Source organism: Gymnodraco acuticeps, unplaced genomic scaffold, assembly GCF_902827175.1.
Source record: "Gymnodraco acuticeps unplaced genomic scaffold, fGymAcu1.1, whole genome shotgun sequence".
Lineage (NCBI taxonomy): Eukaryota > Metazoa > Chordata > Actinopteri > Perciformes > Bathydraconidae > Gymnodraco > Gymnodraco acuticeps.
In genome coordinates, this window is record NW_022992284.1 from 337810 (window position 1) to 356963 (window position 19154).

At 40.2% G+C, this 19154-nt stretch overlaps 1 protein-coding gene across 2 annotated transcripts in view; it reads left to right on the plus strand.

Moving 5' to 3' along the window:
- Window positions 1–4394: 4394 nt before the first annotated feature.
- kcnd3 (potassium voltage-gated channel, Shal-related subfamily, member 3) overlaps window positions 4395–19154 on the plus strand; it is a 117169-nt gene continuing 102409 nt past the window's right edge. Inside the window, exons 1-3 of one of the 2 annotated variants that reach the window (XM_034207493.1) lie at window positions 4395–4487; window positions 4594–4683; window positions 5674–6853. In XM_034207493.1, coding sequence (XP_034063384.1) covers window positions 5751–6853 — 1103 coding nt within the window. In that variant the 5' untranslated portion in view covers window positions 4395–4487; window positions 4594–4683; window positions 5674–5750. Of the gene's footprint in view, window positions 4684–5673; window positions 6854–19154 lie in introns of both variants that reach the window. The other variant, XM_034207494.1, reaches the window with a different exon arrangement.

The window sequence follows — 19154 nt, forward strand, 5'->3', positions numbered from 1 at the left end:
AAGTCTTCTTCGCTGCTTTTGTGGCAGACTACAGCGCCACTTACAGGCCTGGCATATGTACTACAGCGTCTCCAGCGCTTTCGAGCAGCAATGGCCAGCGGTGGCCCAATCCCCCATTCCCCTGATAGGTGGAGAGTTGCCCATATAGGCGGAGCACCACTTTTCTGACGTCAGAAAAATTCAAATCTGTATCAGCTCCGTTGCAGCCCCGTTTTTAGAGATTTGGGTATGGAGGAAAAGAGAGAGGGTTGTGTTTTCTGACACTTGGTGAGTTCCCTGACACACCGGGGACACATATTCATGTATTAAAGACATACAAAAGTGCATTTTGCATGATAGGTCCCCTTTAAATCTTGATTCAGTTTGACATATCTTACAGCTCAGTGAAGAGGTGAAACAACATTTTCACAACATAAACTGAGGGACATAAACTTGAATTTACAATCTCAAATATCTACATTTGGTGGCATCTATGGTGAAAAGCGATAATTGCAGGTGTGTCTTTAGGGCTCACTTGCCAGAGACAAACAGTGCTTGTGGTTTTTCCAGGAAATTATCCCACAGTCACATGGTTCATTATATTGCAAAAGGTATGGCTTTTATTAGTGGGGGATAGTGACCTCAGCATTTTGGCAAACTCACTCCAAGTGTTAGATGGACATCTCTATCATATCTGTACGATACCACACACATCATACATAATAGGCATACTATTTTTTAAGGTGATGGGCTCAGTGAGGATTCACTGCCGGATGATTTTCCACTAATATTGGCACTTGTCTCCCTCAGGACCACCGTTAAATAGACCTACTCACTCAACTAATCATCCAAGTTTTGTCACTGAAACTTAACTAGCTTTTGTTTCTCGAGGCACTGCAGGACAAAGAGGATTTAGAATGTTAATGTCAGTGAAGTGTCTTCAGGTAATTACGGAGGGCAGTTGACCATGAAATTCAACCCACCTTGTTGTTCAGTGACATTTAAATTATCGGAACCGCTCACAGACTCATCCTTTGAAAAGGTCTCTGTGCAGTTTGTGTCTCTTTGTTGTGTGTGTGTGTGTGTGTGTGTGTGTGTGTGTGTGTGTGTGTGTGTGTGTGTGTGTGTGTGTGTGTGTGTGTGTGTGTGTGTGTGTGTGTGTGTGTACATGTGTTATTCCATCTTCGTGACAGCACGTCCAGGTTTTAGAGCAGGGACATTTTTCACAAGGTGAGGTCAGTTTACAGTAAGGGAATTCATTAAGTGAAAGGTGCTTCTAAGGGTAGCTTTTCAAGGGTATAGAGGCGTAAATAAATATGTGTTTGTATGCGTGTAAATGTGTGTGGCTGAATGTCTAAATAACAATCACTACCAAGTTGACATTTTCAACCCATACTGTGAGTGAATTTATGGTAAGTAATATGGTGTGTGCAAAAGGGTTAATGGTTCACATTATGCACATACATATCCATAAAACCATAATGAGCTAGCCATATGTATTGTAGTGTGTGTGAGCTGTGTTCCCTGACCCTATTGATATTCCAACGGAATGTAAGTATTGTCGGAGTAGGATCCCTGTTGACTCAATTAGGGCTGCATATTGTCCTGCAAATCATTGAATAATGTGGGGACCGAGACATTGACACTGTCTGAGTTTGAATATAAATGACTGACTATACAATAATTATTCACCCCATAGTTATGAGCTTTATTATTGATGACCATGTCACATAATTCAAGCTTGAGTGACATGTTGGAGATCACTGACAAATTCAAACTGGATCATTTCCTGTATGTCCATCAGAATATTAACTAACCCAGCACTGTGTGTGCATACACTGCCTACCCAAAGGAATTATATAGTATATACACTAACTTATTTTGTCTTACGAGGTATAGTATTGGACATATGTAAGAGTGTTATATTTGTACCTATACTATACGTGCTGCATCTGCTATTTTTCAGTGCAGACATTGATTGCTCTGAGAGCTTTTCCACTGGAAGCCTATTGTTTTGTTTTGCTTTCACGAGTAAACTTACATGTAGTCTCCCAGGTCCAAGGAAAATAATGCAAACAGAAAATATCAAGGGCTGAAATGTACTGTTGCTGAGACTCAGCCAGCTAAAGAGACACAATACATAAAAAAAGCTTCCCTATTTTATTGTAGCTTTCTGTCTGTTCAGAAATATAGAAATATTGTCAGATGTGGTGAGGTTCATGCCCTCCATTAATGTTTTATGTTGGCTCTATACTATATAGTATTTCTTTGAAAGGTAGTGTCTCTAGACTAGAGCAGTGCTTCTCAAACTTTTTTCAGTAATGTACCCCCTTTGAAACATTTTCTCAGCCAAGTACCCCCTGACCGACCCCGAATATTGTTGATAGAAAAGGCCTATAAATAATTATAATATAGTGATGTTCCATCAGTGTGTGATGTATTAACTCTTTCATGCATGAATTACAACAAACTAAGCATATTTTCATCTTGATGCATGAGAACGAAAACAAATTAAAACAGATTTTTCAATTGAAGTAATATATGTTTAACAAACCAATGAACAAATTGATTATGCAAAAACTATAAAATACAATACACACATTTGACATGTTTATATGAGGACCCCCTTGGTGGTTCTAGGAATGTTTGATATACAATTGTGTTTTCTATTTAACTTATTGTACTAAGATTATTTTTGTAATCATGCGTGGTGTTTTTTAATTAACCTTTTTCTTTGGAATCTCACGTACCCCCTGCAGTACCCCCTGCAGTACCCCAACGTACCCCTAGGGGTCCGCGTACCCCCATTTGAGAATCACTGGACTAGAGTATAGAGATCCACTGGACCCTGACTGTGCAGCACATGGTTCTAAGAAACTGAGAGCAAGCAAGATCTGGTCGTATCGGGTGCAAAATTATACTAAGTCTAATGCGGTCAGGTAGGTTCTGCCTCTGATCACTTTGTGCATCATAATCAATTTCAAAATCAGAAGATCTATCGCAAAAAAATGACAATTATTACCATATTTTAGAATTTGCCAAACAAAAACTTAATTGGTTTAAAAATGACAATCTTGTATCTATCTTTCCCAGATGGCCACAGCATGTTTTATTGTTGGAGTAAGTGCTGAAAATACACTTTTTATTATTTCTATTATCCTCCAGAGCATAAAAACTAATTGATTTTGGAAATAGTTTCGCTCTTAGTAAATTATTATCAAACTGCAGATGTAGCCAGTATTCTCTCTTTGTTAGGACTGTTCGGGTCTAATTATCTTCGTCACTGTTTGGACTCGGTCTCTTTGATGAAAAATGATGTATCTAAGGAAACCTGACAGATATCCACATGTAAAGAGGATTCACAAAAAGCCTGCTCTAATAAAATGAATAATATCAAATGACAATGAAAGAATATGACAATGTTAAAGGGGAGTAAGGAACCTACGATAAAGAAAAACTGAACCCTCAGCTCTTCTTGGCTTTACAATTTTACCCTTTTTGTTCTCTCACTGCTCACAGCATTTTGGCCTCTTTTTTTAAACAAAAGCTCTAAAAACATACTGAACCTGCTCAACACCAAACAGCAGACAGACAATGAGCAACTTGTGGGTAAATAAAGTGAACCATGTAGCTCCCAACAGCCAATATTTTCCACACGAACCTAAAGGGTAAAAGAAAAAATAATTATGTTGTATATTACAATCTCTAAATGTATAATGTTGTTTCATAACTGCTGGATTTGGAAATCAGCAATGTTTGCTAACAAGTTTGCAATATCTAAAAGGTAATTGCAGTCGTTGTTCATAACTTATTTTTGCTGCCGCAGAGTGGCCCAAAACAATTAATCTGTTTTTACTACAATAGTTAAAGGTAAAGGTTCCAAGGTGATCCAGTTTCAGCCCTCTTGAATGATCAGCTACGCCCCTGCTGAGATGTATCCTGTTGTTAATTAACTCAGCTGGCAGTAATTGCCTTTGATAGGTGAATTGGAAATAAAATATGGTATGAAACAAACTGTATGAGTTGTTGAAGACGACAAAATTATGTTGTATATTTCTTTTAACTATTTCTGACCGACGACGAATGGGTACATCGTTTTTCAATCATTAGTGCACTTTCTGCGCATCGTTCTGTTCGAGTTTTCCCATAAATGCAGATTTGGTCCACAGTCCGCCCTGCAGGGAGAGAGAGGGATATAGAGAGAGCGAGGGAGAGTGAAAGAGAGAGAAAACAGAGAGAGAGAGAGAGAAAACAGAGAGAGAGAGAGAGAAAACAGAGAGAGAGAGAGAGAGAGAGAGAGAGAGAGAGAGAGAGAGAGAGAGAGAGAGAGAGAGAGAGAGAGAGAGAGAGAGAGAGAGAGAGAGAGAGAGCGAGCGAGCGCGCGCGCTCCTACTCCTCCTCCATTCTCTTCCCACCACTCATCCCGCAAAAGGCAAGACGGTCTGTACGGCGGAGTCCTCTCATCAAATCTCCTCTCGCATAATGGAAACTGAATTAAAACATCTGTGGTACGTCCGTCTCCGGTACTTTTCCGCTTTCACCTCAGCAGTAGCCCAATGTCGCTCTCCTGTTTGCTAAAATAACTTCTTCTTTCCTGGTTATGTTTTCTCCCAGACACGCTTTCAGAAAGACCAAAGCTACGATTTGTTACTAAACTGCTCTGGAACAAGGTCGTTTTTCTTTGGATGGATAATTTTTCAATCGGTGAGTTGTAATCGAAGATAAAGCTGTTGATACCTGCAGCTGTATTAAGTCATCAACCTGTTAGGCAAATCGGTTTTGCTTTTTCCGGGTTGAGGGGTAACATAAAAGCCAAAATGTCCTCAAGGGTCGTCAAAAACGCTGTTTTAGATTCGGCTCCATGCAACTAATTTCCATCGTGGATCAACTGCTTTCATACATTTAGAGGGAAATCAGTTTTGTAGTTGGAACTCAACAGGTTTTAAATCTCGTGCTGGTATCTCTATCAGGGATACTACAACCTTGAAAATGTGCCTGCTAATATATATTTTAAGCAAAAATGACCTATACATTAAGTACAATTATACCCAACGTTGTAATATTTACCATTTCACACATGCAACACAATGTGCTTTACATCAAGATGAAATGTGCAAAATAAAATGTAATGCATACACTCTTTCCCCTCCACAAACTGTACACACACATGCTATGAATATAGACAATGTTATGTAGCCTTGCTTGCTTGCCTAGTTTTTTTAACTACAAGATGCAGTGAGCTTTCATCCTCAGAAAGCTGCTTCCAAACTCTAACCTAATAGAGTTTCTTAGATTCTCAGAGAATCTAAGAAATATAGCCTGGAAATAGTTATTAGGATGATGATGCTTGGTGGAAAATGCATCGTATCCCTGTAATCGCAAAGGTTTTTCAGCTTGAATGTGATATTGAATATGCCATTGAATATAGTTTTTGCTGTCTCAGTAGATTGCCATTTAGGATAGTTTAGGATATAAGTTGCATTGTTTGTGTGTATCTTCATTATTACGTCCATTCCCTTTTTTTTACCGGCCTCACTAAATCTGTTCTTCAACAACATGTTCCTTTCTCTCACATCTGTAACATTAATTTATCTTTAGCTTTTTTCTAATAGTTTACTACCTCTCTCCTGTGATAATCAAACAGCTCTCCTGTCCTTCCTGGCCATACAAACTATCTTGCTCTCATCCCTTTAGATGGTGAATGAGCTGAAGTCAAGCTGGTTGTGAAGGTGCTGGACTTGTTCCCCTCTAAGCCCCAAGCCAGACACAGCATGGCGGCAGGAGTAGCGGCATGGCTTCCCTTTGCCAGGGCGGCAGCGATCGGCTGGATGCCTGTTGCCAATTTGCCCATGCCAGTCGCGCCCGCCGAGAAGAACAGGCGGCAGGATGAGCTCATCATTCTGAATGTCAGTGGACGCCGCTTTGAGACTTGGAAGAACACGCTGGACCGCTATCCAGACACCCTTCTGGGGAGCTCGGAGAAGGAGTTCTTCTACAACGAGGAGACCAAAGAGTACTTCTTCGACCGGGACCCTGATGTGTTTCGCAGCGTGCTCAACTTCTACCGCACAGGCAAGCTCCACTATCCACGCTACGAGTGCATATGCTCCTATGATGAGGAGCTGGCTTTCTTTGGCATCATCTCAGAGATCATCGGTGACTGCTGCTACGAAGAGTACAAGGATAGGAAGAGGGAGAATGCAGAACGTCTCATGGATGACCAGGAGGACAAGAAGGACGCTAAACTACCCAACATGACCTTCAGGGAGACCATGTGGAGGGCTTTTGAGAACCCCCACACCTCTACCATGGCTCTGGTCTTCTACTACGTCACTGGCTTCTTCATTGCTATTTCCGTCATTACCAACGTGGTAGAGACGGTGCCCTGCGGTACGGTGCCCAACCAAAAGGAAGTGCCGTGTGGTGAGCGCTACACTGTGGCCTTTTTCTGCATGGACACGGCCTGCGTCATGATCTTTACCGTGGAGTACCTGATGCGCTTGTTTGCTGCTCCGAGTCGCTACCGCTTCATGAGGTCAGTCATGAGCATCATCGATGTGGTGGCCATCTTGCCCTACTACATTGGCCTGGTGATGACTGACAATGAGGACGTGAGTGGTGCTTTCGTGACTCTCCGTGTTTTCCGCGTGTTCCGCATCTTTAAGTTCTCCCGTCACTCGCAGGGCCTGCGCATCCTGGGCTACACTTTGAAGAGCTGTGCCTCGGAGCTGGGCTTCCTGCTTTTCTCCCTCACTATGGCGATAATTATCTTTGCTACCGTCATGTTCTACGCAGAGAAGGGTTCAAGCTCCAGCAAATTCACCAGCATCCCAGCCTCCTTCTGGTACACCATCGTTACTATGACAACACTCGGGTAAGAGCAAAGCAGACACCTCTTTTATCTTTTGTGTGTGTGTGAGTGTGCACATGTGTATTGCAATTGGGCCTGTTATGTGTGAGTAAATGTTAGATTCGACTTGAAATCTGTTTCTGACAGCGTGGCCCAAAAACTGAACTGCTTAAAAAGTCAGCGCCACCCTTTGGAAGACATACTTTATAAACTTTTTGCATAATGATAACTGACTACAGAGAAATTGAACTTTTCTGTATTCACTGTTTTTGTAGCTGACGGTAATCTTCTGGGGAAAGAGAGGCCTTCAGGATATTTCCTTCTAGTAATGGCTGTGCCAATGCATGCCCTTTTCACTGACAAGAGGGATAGGGAGAAAAGAGAGATTGTAGAGGAAAGTGGAACGTGAAAGGAATGTTATTGAAACAAAAACATTGGATAGACGATGGAGGAATAGCTATTATACTATTACTTTGCTCTCCACCATTTACTTTGGTTAGCAGACATGCTCTCCCATTTCAGGATGAAAAGCCTTCCTTCTCCACCACTCACATTTCATGAGTGACACTAGTTGCTGGCCTTGAGGCTTTGATGCAGAATATCGAAATTCTCTCCATTTTAATAGTACAATGAGTGGTTTGCATTCGGGGTAAGGATCAGGGATCATCATTGTGATTTATTGTTAATCTGAAGCTTAGGTCTGTTGATATATTTTGGGTTTACAATGTCATTGGTTTGGGAGAGTTTTACAAGAAGAACATGAGGAGCATTTTGATGAATTGATTCCCAACCTGTTTATCTTCATTTTTATGTCATTTCCACAAGTTGTTTTATAGCAGTGAGGGGAACCACACATGCATCATTAGTTTTACACTGCATGCACGCACACAGAAACACACACATACATACTCCCGGTTCTGTGATGCAGCACTATTAGGCTTAATGGTAATGTTTCATAAGCATCCCCTGTTGTGGATGTGTGAGTCAGACTGAGAGGCTGACAAATTGCAGCTTCCTGCTAAATGTCAGACTCACGGAGCAGCTCATTGCTGTGACACACTTGGCCCCTGTCATTGTGCCCCCCCCCCCATTCACAACCTGCCCAAAATATCTGGTGTTGAGCAGGTGTTCATCTATGGATTGATTGTTTGCTATTTAAGGTAAGATAAGCAACTAAATTGTGGAGCATGGCATTCTCTGCACTGTTGTTCATTTCGTGAACTTGCAGCAACTTGCTTTGCTAGCTTTTAATCTCTAAATGTGACCCTAAAACAGTCTCATATTGCTTTACAGTAGGACTTTGAAAGAGGAGGGTGTGTGTGCGCATAACATGTAGGGGGGGGGGGGGGGGGGGGGGGGTGTTGATCTTGGCCTCATCAATAAAACTGAGTCCAGAAGTGGGTGTCAGAGTGACTAACGATGTGGCCCTCTGCATCTGCTGACTAATGTAAACCTGTCTGACATAATGGTCTCTGCTCTATGTTTACGTCATAAACACACACAATCTCAGCATACACACAGAGAAAGTGCTTGTCTTAGTGCATGTTTCAAGACATAAAGCATTGTGTGCATGTTAAAATACATTGTATGTGATTCTTTCTGGACATGGTGTAAGCATGTTTCCGTCTTACAGTGATTTCAAAGTAATATCTTTGTTTAAAGTTTTCCTGGCCTTTCCTTTTTTAACTTGAATTTATATAACAATCTTGAATGTCTGCTCTGTAGCAATTCTACTTATCTTACTAAAAAAGATGAAAGACAGTTCCCACAGACAGACAATGTTTTCTTGACTTCTTGTCATCATGTCTAGGTGCCTCAGGGTTTAGGGTTACGCTGTTGAGAGTGTCTTCTGCTTTGTTCTCCTTGTGGATTTACTCAAATCATCTGCACTTTAATACTTAATTTACTGCTGCCTTGTGAGCCTAAGCTTGAGGTGTTTCTGCTGCACTATGAGAAATGCAATCAGGAGAGACGGTTTTGATGTAAGAAATAATAAAAGGGATCCACAATTAATGTAATGGTGAGTTTGGCGATTAGGCCCCGTTGTGCAGGAGTATCATTCGGGAGGGGAGGACCGATCCGATGAAACCCCCCTGGGGTCTAGACACTGGTGGTGGTGAATGGATAGTTGGGTCGGTCTGAAGAGGAGTGGCTAAGCTTGACCCTGTATTCAGAGGGACAGGAGGTGAAAAGGGGTGGAGGATGATTGCGTCGAATCACCTGAAATGACAGCTGTCGGAGGGAGAGAGTAGATTTAAAAGGTTCAGCAGAGCGCTATGATAGGCTTGTGGGAATAGAGCAAAGTGATTGGTTAAGCTGGGGAGTGACGCCCCCGATCACTTATTGAGAGGAGAGAGAGTAGTAACATGGAAATAGTAAATGAAGAGTAAAGACGGTCTTCCTGGTTGAATTTACGCTGAGCTTCATTAGTGTGCTTCCATTTTCTCTAATGTTCCTGTAAATGTATGTGCGATTTGGTGTTGTTCACATGCAAACACATACTGTATTTCACACAGCAAGGGTGCCCTGTCTTTGCCTTATTTATGTGGCTTTTTCTTTATGTTTTGTTTATTCGACAATAATCCGGACTCAACTAGAATCCATAATCCCTTTTTCAACAACAAAAGACCAGGTGGAAAGCTTTTGGAATTGCAGCTCTTCTTTTTGTGATGGAAGTTGCTTCAATGGCAGCAGCATGTCAGAAAGGAAGGAAAATGGAGTAAGTGCTAAGAGGAGAGGGAGAACATTGAGGAAAGTGAGGCAAGGCAAGTTTATTTATATAGCACCTTTCAACACAAGGCAATTCAAGGTGCTTCACAAAAATGAAAGACATTCAGACAAAGGCATTTAAAAACAGTCATTAAAAAGAAAAGATAATAAAAGAAACATTAAAAGAAAAAATACATGAATAAAAAGTACATGAATAAAAAGTTACAGTGCAGTTTAAGATATGAATAGTTCACACAGAAGTTCCACTTTACTGATGAACACAACGGCTCAGTTTAAATTAAAAGCAGCAACAAAAAGAAAAGTCTTCAGCCTGGATTTAAAAGTAGTCAGAGTTGCAGCGGACCTGCAGGTTTCTGGGAGTTTGTTCCAGATATTTGGAGCATAATAACTGAACGCTGCTTTACCGTGTTTAGTTCTGACTCTGGGGACAGAAAGCTGACCAGTCCCTGAAGACCTGAGAGATCTGGATGGTTCATAATTTAGCAGGAGGTCAGAAATGTATTTTGGGCCTAAACCATTCAGTGCTTGTAGGCTTGTATGTATTGCTTCTTGTAGTCTTGTATTTATTGTGTCTATCTTATTCGTTATATTAGCTGCAATACTGAATTGCAGAGGACATGTAAATTAGTTTTGTTACAAACAAGAAGTCTAAAATCTTCAAAGGCAGAGCCTCGAGGCCATGCTGCTCCTTATGACCAACTGGACAAAAATAGGTTTAACCACCCTTGCAAGATGGCGAGCCACCAACAAACACTGCCATCCTTGGGGCCCTGTGCTCACTCTATTGCAGAGCTAAAAAGCTTAGCTTAAATCCGGCAAATGAGGGGCAGGGAGGCACACAGTGGTGAGGCTTTAGTTAAATCAGAGACATTAAGGCAAAAGGACCTGTGAGGGATTGTGTTCTCGAGGTTGTTAAACAAATTGATTTTGACCTTTTTTGAGTGATAATAACTTTTTGCATTTGTCATAATTGGTTGGTTTGTATTATAAACTGCTGTGTAGCATGGGAGGAGAGAGAGGGTTTATGTTCGTGAGAGATATGCTGCAACTAAACCTCAGTTTTTCATTATTTGTCCTTCTAGAATTCATGAGGTCCAGATCTTTATTTACACTAATGAGAGACAACTGTACATAATCCCAGTTTAGCACTTACGTTTGTGATGGTTACTAATAAGACTCTCAATGTTTTGTTCTTATTACCTTTATTCATCATGATCTGTTTAGAGATCATTTGTTTACACTTAGCACTGGGACCGAATTGCTTTAATGGCTTACATTTTAATGATATAATGTAAGTCTAAAACAATGTTCACAGTGGAACCACTAAATGCTGTATGAATGCAATATAGTAATATTCAAGAAGTGTACCATCTTACATATAATATAGTTTGCCTCTATCAATGAATCCTAATTAGTCATATGGAAAAAACATGTGCGTTTTGTAATAACATTATGCTCATTGAAATGCTAATTCTGCACTTTTGATATACTCCTTTACCTGTTTCTTATCAAACTTTTTCACTGACTGCACCATTTGAGAAACTCATTTACTCTATAGATAAATGACAAAGCGTCATCTTAATGATGGAAGGAAATAAACGGTCTCTTTCATTTGTCTTTTCAACTATAAATCTTATAGTTCTTTTTGCCAGTCTGTAAACAATGCAGTACAGAACAAAATATTGTATACAGTTTAATAGTATAATAATTTGAGCAATAACAAAACCTCTAGTTCTAGCACTGCAGTTAACATACCCAAACATGCATCCTGCTGTCTAGTTCATCTAAATTAATTTAAAACACCTTCGCAGACTCATCAGGCTGTTCCAATGGGCTGTAGCCTTTGGTTGTGTTGTAATCATTAGCATAGCCATGTCTTAGTATGATGAATGCCCCTATCAAAGGCCAGCTTCTTTTCATGACTGCTCCTCTGAGATCAATGCACTGCTCTCTGTCTCCCAGACAACCGCACAAGACCTTTCACGTACACTGACGCTGCCGTGGTGCAGGTAATACTCGTGCATTTGTCTGCTCCTGCTCACTTGTGCCCACAATGTGTTTGTATGTGTAGACATCTGTGTTTTCACCCTCTTTTACAACTCGTTGTCACCAAGATTTATAGAGCATTTATCCTGGAGCCCACAGCTTGTGAGAAACGATGATCAATGCAGATGAACGAATATTGATTTGGGCAGTAGAGAGAAATATGACTGCCATTGTTAGTGCTACTAATTAGATTGTGTGATGAGGGTATGAGTCAAAGATAGCACCCACATGTGATGTTACTGACCCCTTATCTTGGATTTATGAGAGTGGTTACGGAGATACTGTGTTCATTGTGAATTAAGTCTAGGTCTGTTTGCAATCTTACCTTTTTCAAGGGTCAGGGTAAGCAGTCGGTTGACCTGTAGTCACATTAATTTAAACGTATTTGTAATAATGACCGAGGATGAGGTCATGACACCCATACATTACATTGGAGTGTGAATTATTAATGGATGTTTTATCGCTACTGTATTTGCCATGTACTGTAGTTCACTTTTCCCATTTGTTTATCATCACATGACGACTAAAACCCTTTGGATTGAAGAAGTTACATTTGTAATACTAAAGTTTTCACATAAGTCTTTAGAGACAGATCTTTACAGCTTGCCGTGACTTTGTGCAACAACACCTGTTTAATGACTTGGGCTATGATTTGAGTTGTATTATTGTGTTTTTTGTGCATGTGGTTATAAGAAAATGGCAAACTAAAGGAATATTTGAGTAGAAACAGAAGGTCATTCATATTTGAAGACTAACCTACCTACCCATCATCTACTCGGACGTCTGCTGTTGCTCAACTGATCCTGGGCACTAACTACTCTGCGCCGTGAAAGATGGCCGCATTGTCTTTTGGCTCCTCTCCAACTTTGCCCTTTTTCGTATTTTGTTTGTGTTTATTTACTTTTTGCCGTTTGCTTTTAACATGCAAGCCGACCGCACCAACTCTGCTATACAATATAACAGAGAGGAACTTCTTCACATCTGAAACTTTGTTGACAATAACCCACCGACAGACAATGGAGATCCGCCATGGCTACCTGTTGCTGTCCTACCTGAGAGACGCAGGAGGAAGACAAAGCAGGGGTCCCGCGCCGGGCTGCTGGTCAGACTGAGGAAATGACAAAACAGACCCCCTCTTCCGAGTATTCTTCTGGCTAATGTTCAATCAATTGAACATAAGCTAGATGAACTCAGAAGTCGGATTGCTTTTCAACGGGACATTAAGAACTGTAACGTGTTAATTCTCACTGAGACTTGGCTCAACCCCGCTATCCCGGACTCCGCCTTTGTTCCTGACGGATTCACTATTTTTCGCCAGGACAGGACAGTTAACTCGGGGCAAAGTAAAGGTGGCGGTGTGTGTGTAATGACTAATAACAACTGGTGCACAGATGTGAGGATTATTTCTTCGGACTGTTCCGCTCATTTAGAGCAGCACTATTTCACTTTTTTAAACTATTTTTCTTTTGTATTTACTATATTACTATTTACTTGCACTATATGTTTCTGTTTATCTGTGTTATTGTGTTGCACAGTTGAGGAAGCCTGTGACCTAAGAATTTCATCGGCATAACTACACTGTAGCTATGCTCGTATGACAAAATAAAGAACCTTGAACCTTGAACCTAACTATGTTCGGGGTATGTAAAGAAGTGTCTATCTTAAAACATTTGAAAAAAAACTGAGTGATTGAACTCTGACAGAATGTCCCTGTGTATAGTCACAGCACTCCAGTGCAATTCTTAACAAAATGATTTATTTTCTTTCCCTTGTATAGTCTATATTAAATTGAGATACATTTTTAATGACTATAGTAAGAGTTGTTATTATCATGGGTTTTGAACGGATTTACTCATTGGGGTTGATATAACGCATGAGATACATTGTATACCTAAAGAACAAAGAGGTCATTGTTCTATAACTTGAAAATGTTGCATTACCAACCAATAACAGTCAAAAGTATGGGTCAAAGATTACACTTCTTACAATATTGTCCAGAGGCTTTTTTCTCTGTGGTTTGTATGCGTGCACAGCTTTTTTTCCACCTTTTTGTTTGTCTTCTTTTTCTTCTCTATGCAACATACATCTGCCAATAAAAGCTGTGCTACAATAGGCATTTGGCAGGATTCCAGCCAAGTCTGCAAACTGTAAATAACAGTTGGACTGGAAAGGCTTTGTAACCTAATGTTAATATATCAGGACTGGTCATGAATTATGGATGCATTTATTCTCCACACTGACAGTGGTGGGTGGAACAGCACATAGCAAAATTATAGAAATCCAAATTCATAATAAATCGTGGACTAAATAAGATCTCTTTACTCTACTCAAAATAAAAGCCACATTTATGTGAAAATATGTGTATACACACACACACACACACACACACACACACACACACACACACACACATTATATTTATATTGTTGTCCCCTCTTTGTCCCCTCTCTCTCTGACTGTAGTGAAACGTGTGGGAGTGCATTCAAAAGCTTCATTCATATCTACAGTCACCTTTGGCCTCACAATGGTTTCTATACATCACTGACCTCTAGCTGAACTAATACAGCAATTCATTGTGATGAAGATATACAATCACATACACATAAACAAAGCATGTACATAAAAACATCAATGTCAACCTTGACCTCCCAGCTGTTACTCTCCTTCAGTTTGTCTTTCACAACTATACTCTTCATTCTTCCTTTCAGAGTAAAGAGACATTAAGGCGATATTGTGCTCTGTGCTGCTGCCTTCCACCATCCTACTGAACACTATTCCACTTTCTTGCAGTCTGCTGTGCTCCAGACTTAACATTTGGTGCAGAATTTTTTTGTGGGGGCAATTCTATAATAAAGTGCATCTTAATCAAGGCAAGACAAGTTTATTTCTATAGCACCTTTCAAGACAAGGCAATTCAAAGTGCTTTACAAAAATGAAAGACATAAAGAAATAGTGAAGCAGAAACATATTATAAAATGGCATTTAAAAACACAGATTTAAACATGAATAAAAGTTACAGTGCAGTGTGAGATATGAATATATCAATTAAAAGCAGCGGCAAAAAGAAAAGTATTCAGCCTGGATTTGAAAGTAGTAAGAGTTGCAGCGGACCTGCAGGTTTCTGGGAGTTTGTTCCAGATATCTGGAGCATAATAACTGCTTCTCCATGTTTAGTTCTGACTCTGGGAACAGAAAGCAGACCAGTCCCAGAAGACCTGAGAGATCTGGACGGTTCATCAAATGTTATGCTAATATTGGTGGGTAATATAAGATCAAATCTTCCACTAGATTACGTAAGTCATTTTGAGTCATACTGTACATTTTCTGGAAGTGCAGTGAATTTTACATTCTGTTATTGTATCTATATATACAGTTGCAAGAAAAAGTATGTGAACCCTTTGGAATTACCTGGATTTCTGCATAAGTTGGTCATATTTGCTCCTGTGGGTAATGTCCGCAGTAATGACTCTTACATGTCTAATATGTGTAATGTGTACTTGTAAAGCGCTTTGAGCACCTGTAAAAGCGCTCTAATAAAAAATGTAATGCATTATTATTATTATTATTATAAAATGTGTTCTGATCTTCATCTAAATCACAACAATAGACAAACACAGTCTGCTTAAACTAATACCACACAAACAATTATATGTTTTCATGTTTTTATTGAACACACCATGTAAACATTCACAGTGCAGGGTGAACCCCTAGGCTAAAGACTTCTTCAAGAGCTAATTGGAGTCAGGAGTCAGCCAACCTGGAGTCCAATCAATGAGACGAGATTGGAGGTGTTGGTTAAAGCTGCCCTGCCCTATAAAAAATACACACCAGTTTTGAATTTGCTATTCTTAAGAAGCATTGCCAGATGTGAACCATGCCTCGCACAAAATAGCTCTCAGAAGACCTACGATTAAGAATTGTTGACTTGCATAAAGCTGGAAAGGGTTACAAAAGTATCTCTGAAAGCCTTGATGTTCATCAGTCCACGGTAAGACAAGTTGTCTCTAAATGGAGAAAGTTCAGCACTGTTGCTACTCTCCCTAGGAGTGGCCGTCCTGTAAAGATGACTGCAAGAGCACAGCGCAGAATGCTCAATGAGGTGAAGAAGAATCCTAGAGTGTCAGCTAGAGACTTAAAGAAATCTCTGGCACATGCTAACATCTCTGTTGACGAATCTACGATACGTAAAACACTGAACAAGAATGGAGTTCATGGGAGGACACCACGGAGGAAGCCACTGCTGTCCAGAAAAAACATTGCTGCACGTTTGAAGTTTGCAAAAGAGCACCTGGATGTTCCACAGCACTACTGGCAACATATTCTGTGGACAGATGAAACCAAAGTTGAGTTGTTTGGAAGGAACACACAACGCTATGTGTGGAGAATCCAAAGGGTTCACATACTTGTTCTTGCAACTGTATACATGTATATAGACTTCTTGCACTATTTTTTTATTTATTTTCAGATTTATTTGTATTGTTTATGTCTTATATAACGATGTTGCATTGTTGTAGGGGCTCGGGCATAAGACATACGATTTTCATTGCCATTTCTACACTGTAGCTTATGTGCATATGACATTGCTGCAAAACCTTTGAATCTTGAATCTTGAAAGAAGCATAAACAAATACAATCATTTCTTCTTCTGTATTTTTTAAAGCCCGACACAAATATGTTAATAGTGTTATCACTTACACTTCTAACAATGCAAGTGTAACCCACATTTCTTGGAAAAGACAACATGTGACCTATTGGATAAATACAGATCTGTGTCTAAGATCGCACAATCGCATTGATTTAAGAAAACCATCATTTTCTTCTTTCATCCGTCTACAAAATGTTGATGAATTACACATTAGAGACAAAAGGGGCTGGATGGTACTCGACTTTCATTGCTTTTTTTCTTTGACATTTTATTCCTGTGTCTGTACATTCTCTGCTTTTTTCGTGGTTGTTACTTAAAGTGGACCTATCATGCTATATTTGAATAATATATTGTTGGGCCATACCTATATAAAACATATCTGTGAAGTTTTTTTTTCTAAATACCAAACAGATCATGCATTGTAGCCATGCCTCATTTTGCTCTATTTGCTCTTTTTTAGCCCTGTTTTTGCAAGGGCTGAATCTGAGAAGTCTTCTTCGCTGCTTTTGTGGCAGACTACAGCGCCACCTACAGGCCTGGCATATGTACTACATCGTCTCCAGCGCTTTCGAACGGCAATGGCCGTGGCTGTCTCCTCCTGATAGGTGGAGAGTTGCCCATATAGGCGGAGATCCTCGTTTCTGACGTCAGATATAATTCAAATCTGTATCAGTCTATCAGATCAGTTGCAGCCCCGTTTTTAGAGATTTGGGTATGGAGGAAAAGAGAGAGGGTTGTGTTTTCTGACACTTGGTGAGTTCCCTGACACACCGGGGACACATATTCATGTATAAAAGACATACAAAAGTGCATTTTGCATGATAGGTCCCCTTTAACTAATGTGTTCCCTGTGTGTTCATCACTAAGTTCTAGTATTATTATTCAATGTGTCTGTGTCCCACTGCGAAGATATATGTTAGGATTTATTACATTATGTTCTGTCACTCAGTGTACCTTTCTCAAGTAATTATGTTCCCTCACATTTAGTTTGATTTCTGCTGCTGAATTGAGACTATGTAGGTTGGTATGAAGGCAGAAACATAGGTAATTTTCCTGGTCTGCGGTTTCTAGGTATACAGGAATCACTCACAGTCCCCTCATGCGTCTGCTCATACAGGTAACTTAGCACTGAATTTGTTACAGACTAGGACACTGGGTCTCAAGAAAGAAAATGGGCAGTTGTCACAAATCTAAACTGTATGCTTTTTTAATGCAGACTACACTGCCTCCCGAGGGGCACATGAATGTTCAAATTCAATGGCAGGCTTCCAAACAGCTGTCAAGATATTTCACTAAAAACCAGAGATGTTTTTCTCATCATAGTGGTTGAGGAAACGTGAAGTCAAGAGGACTCATTGATGACGATAGTACATAATGTCAATCCATCGCACTGAAATTAAGCGCTGGACCGACAGACTGACATTCTCCTCCACATTTTTGATATTGTCATCAGGTTGAATTGTTGGTCATATTTGGTTTTGTAGCAATCTCACAATATTAAAATATGATAATAAAATAATATGTATCACTTCTTAGTTAAAGCTCCTGCATTTTTATTTCTCAGCTGTTGCGAATTTATCAAAGAACCTCAAAAGAAATCAGCATTCATAACCCCTATATAAAGAATGAATAAGACCACATTACACATGTCAAAAGGAAGGTGCTATCTAGCTGTTACCTGCTGCTTTTGTTTTGTGTTTGAGGTCACATAAGTCAATACTGCAGCCCAGTCTGCCTTGCAAAATCTTCCACTGAAATAACTATTTTCAGCTTTGTTAGATGCTCGCTCAGCCCCCTCCGTGTTGTTGTTGGTATATATTTTACCCTCTTTTCATGCAGAATTCTGGATGATTGCCCAATTTTTGAAATAAAAGTGTCCTACATCTTTCAAGCTTTTGCAAAATGCATTTACCTGGCCACCTGTCAGCCAAGGGGAGGGTTTGTTGTTGCCAATGTGACTGTGAAGGGTAATTGACAGGGAGGGTCTTTCAGTGAGGTATTTTAAGCATGTGCTTTGTTTTGCCATCCCTTTTTTTCCTCATTGACGTGCCATGCATGAAAATGCTGCCCTGTCAAAGGACACTTTGTCCTGGCTAACTTCATTGCAACTGACTGAGCAAAAGTGATTGAAGTGATGCTCAAGATGCTGAAGCACAAAAACAAAACAGTACGTCAGACTTGTGAACATTTCATTATAAAAACTGTCTCTCTCTTCTTATCTCCTCCCTCCCTCGATGTCTCTCTCACACTGTCACAGCTGATTGCTTTCAGCTATGGTCCTTACTAGACCACTATACTTGTTCCCCCCCTCCAATTAAATTACTAGCAGGCTCTCAGCAAGGACCCTGAAAATGAGTCGGTGATTTTCAGCTTCCAGTGTTTTAAGCAGCATCCGGGATATGGTTAGACACTTGGTAAAACCAAATCCACCACACCAAACCCAGATCCCCTTCTTATCAGTTTATGCAGAATTCAGACTTTCATTGACGGGGCTTATTTGACTTTTTTCAAAAAGAAGCAATGATAGTGCGGTTAAGGAATGCAGTGTCGGTCTCTTTGTCATTCGTCTGCCACTTAGTCTAGATGGAAATATCTCAATGATTTTAGGATGAAGCCTACTGACCTGTCAAATACGTTGTTAATGACTTTCCTATCAGTCTCAGCTGTTTACTGCCAATAGTACTCATTAGCAAATGTTGGCTTGTAACATAGTAAACTCACATGGTGAACAAGCATGAATTTTCTTTGTGAGAAGGCCAGTTTGTTGACGGGTTTTAGTGCACAGCCTAAGGTGATGCTAGCATGGCTGTAGAGTCTTGGTCATGTTTAGTCGTGTTTCCTGTTGCAAAGAGACACTTTTCATTCCTGTAATCATAATTTACCCAGTTCAGTTCCAGCTGGGAA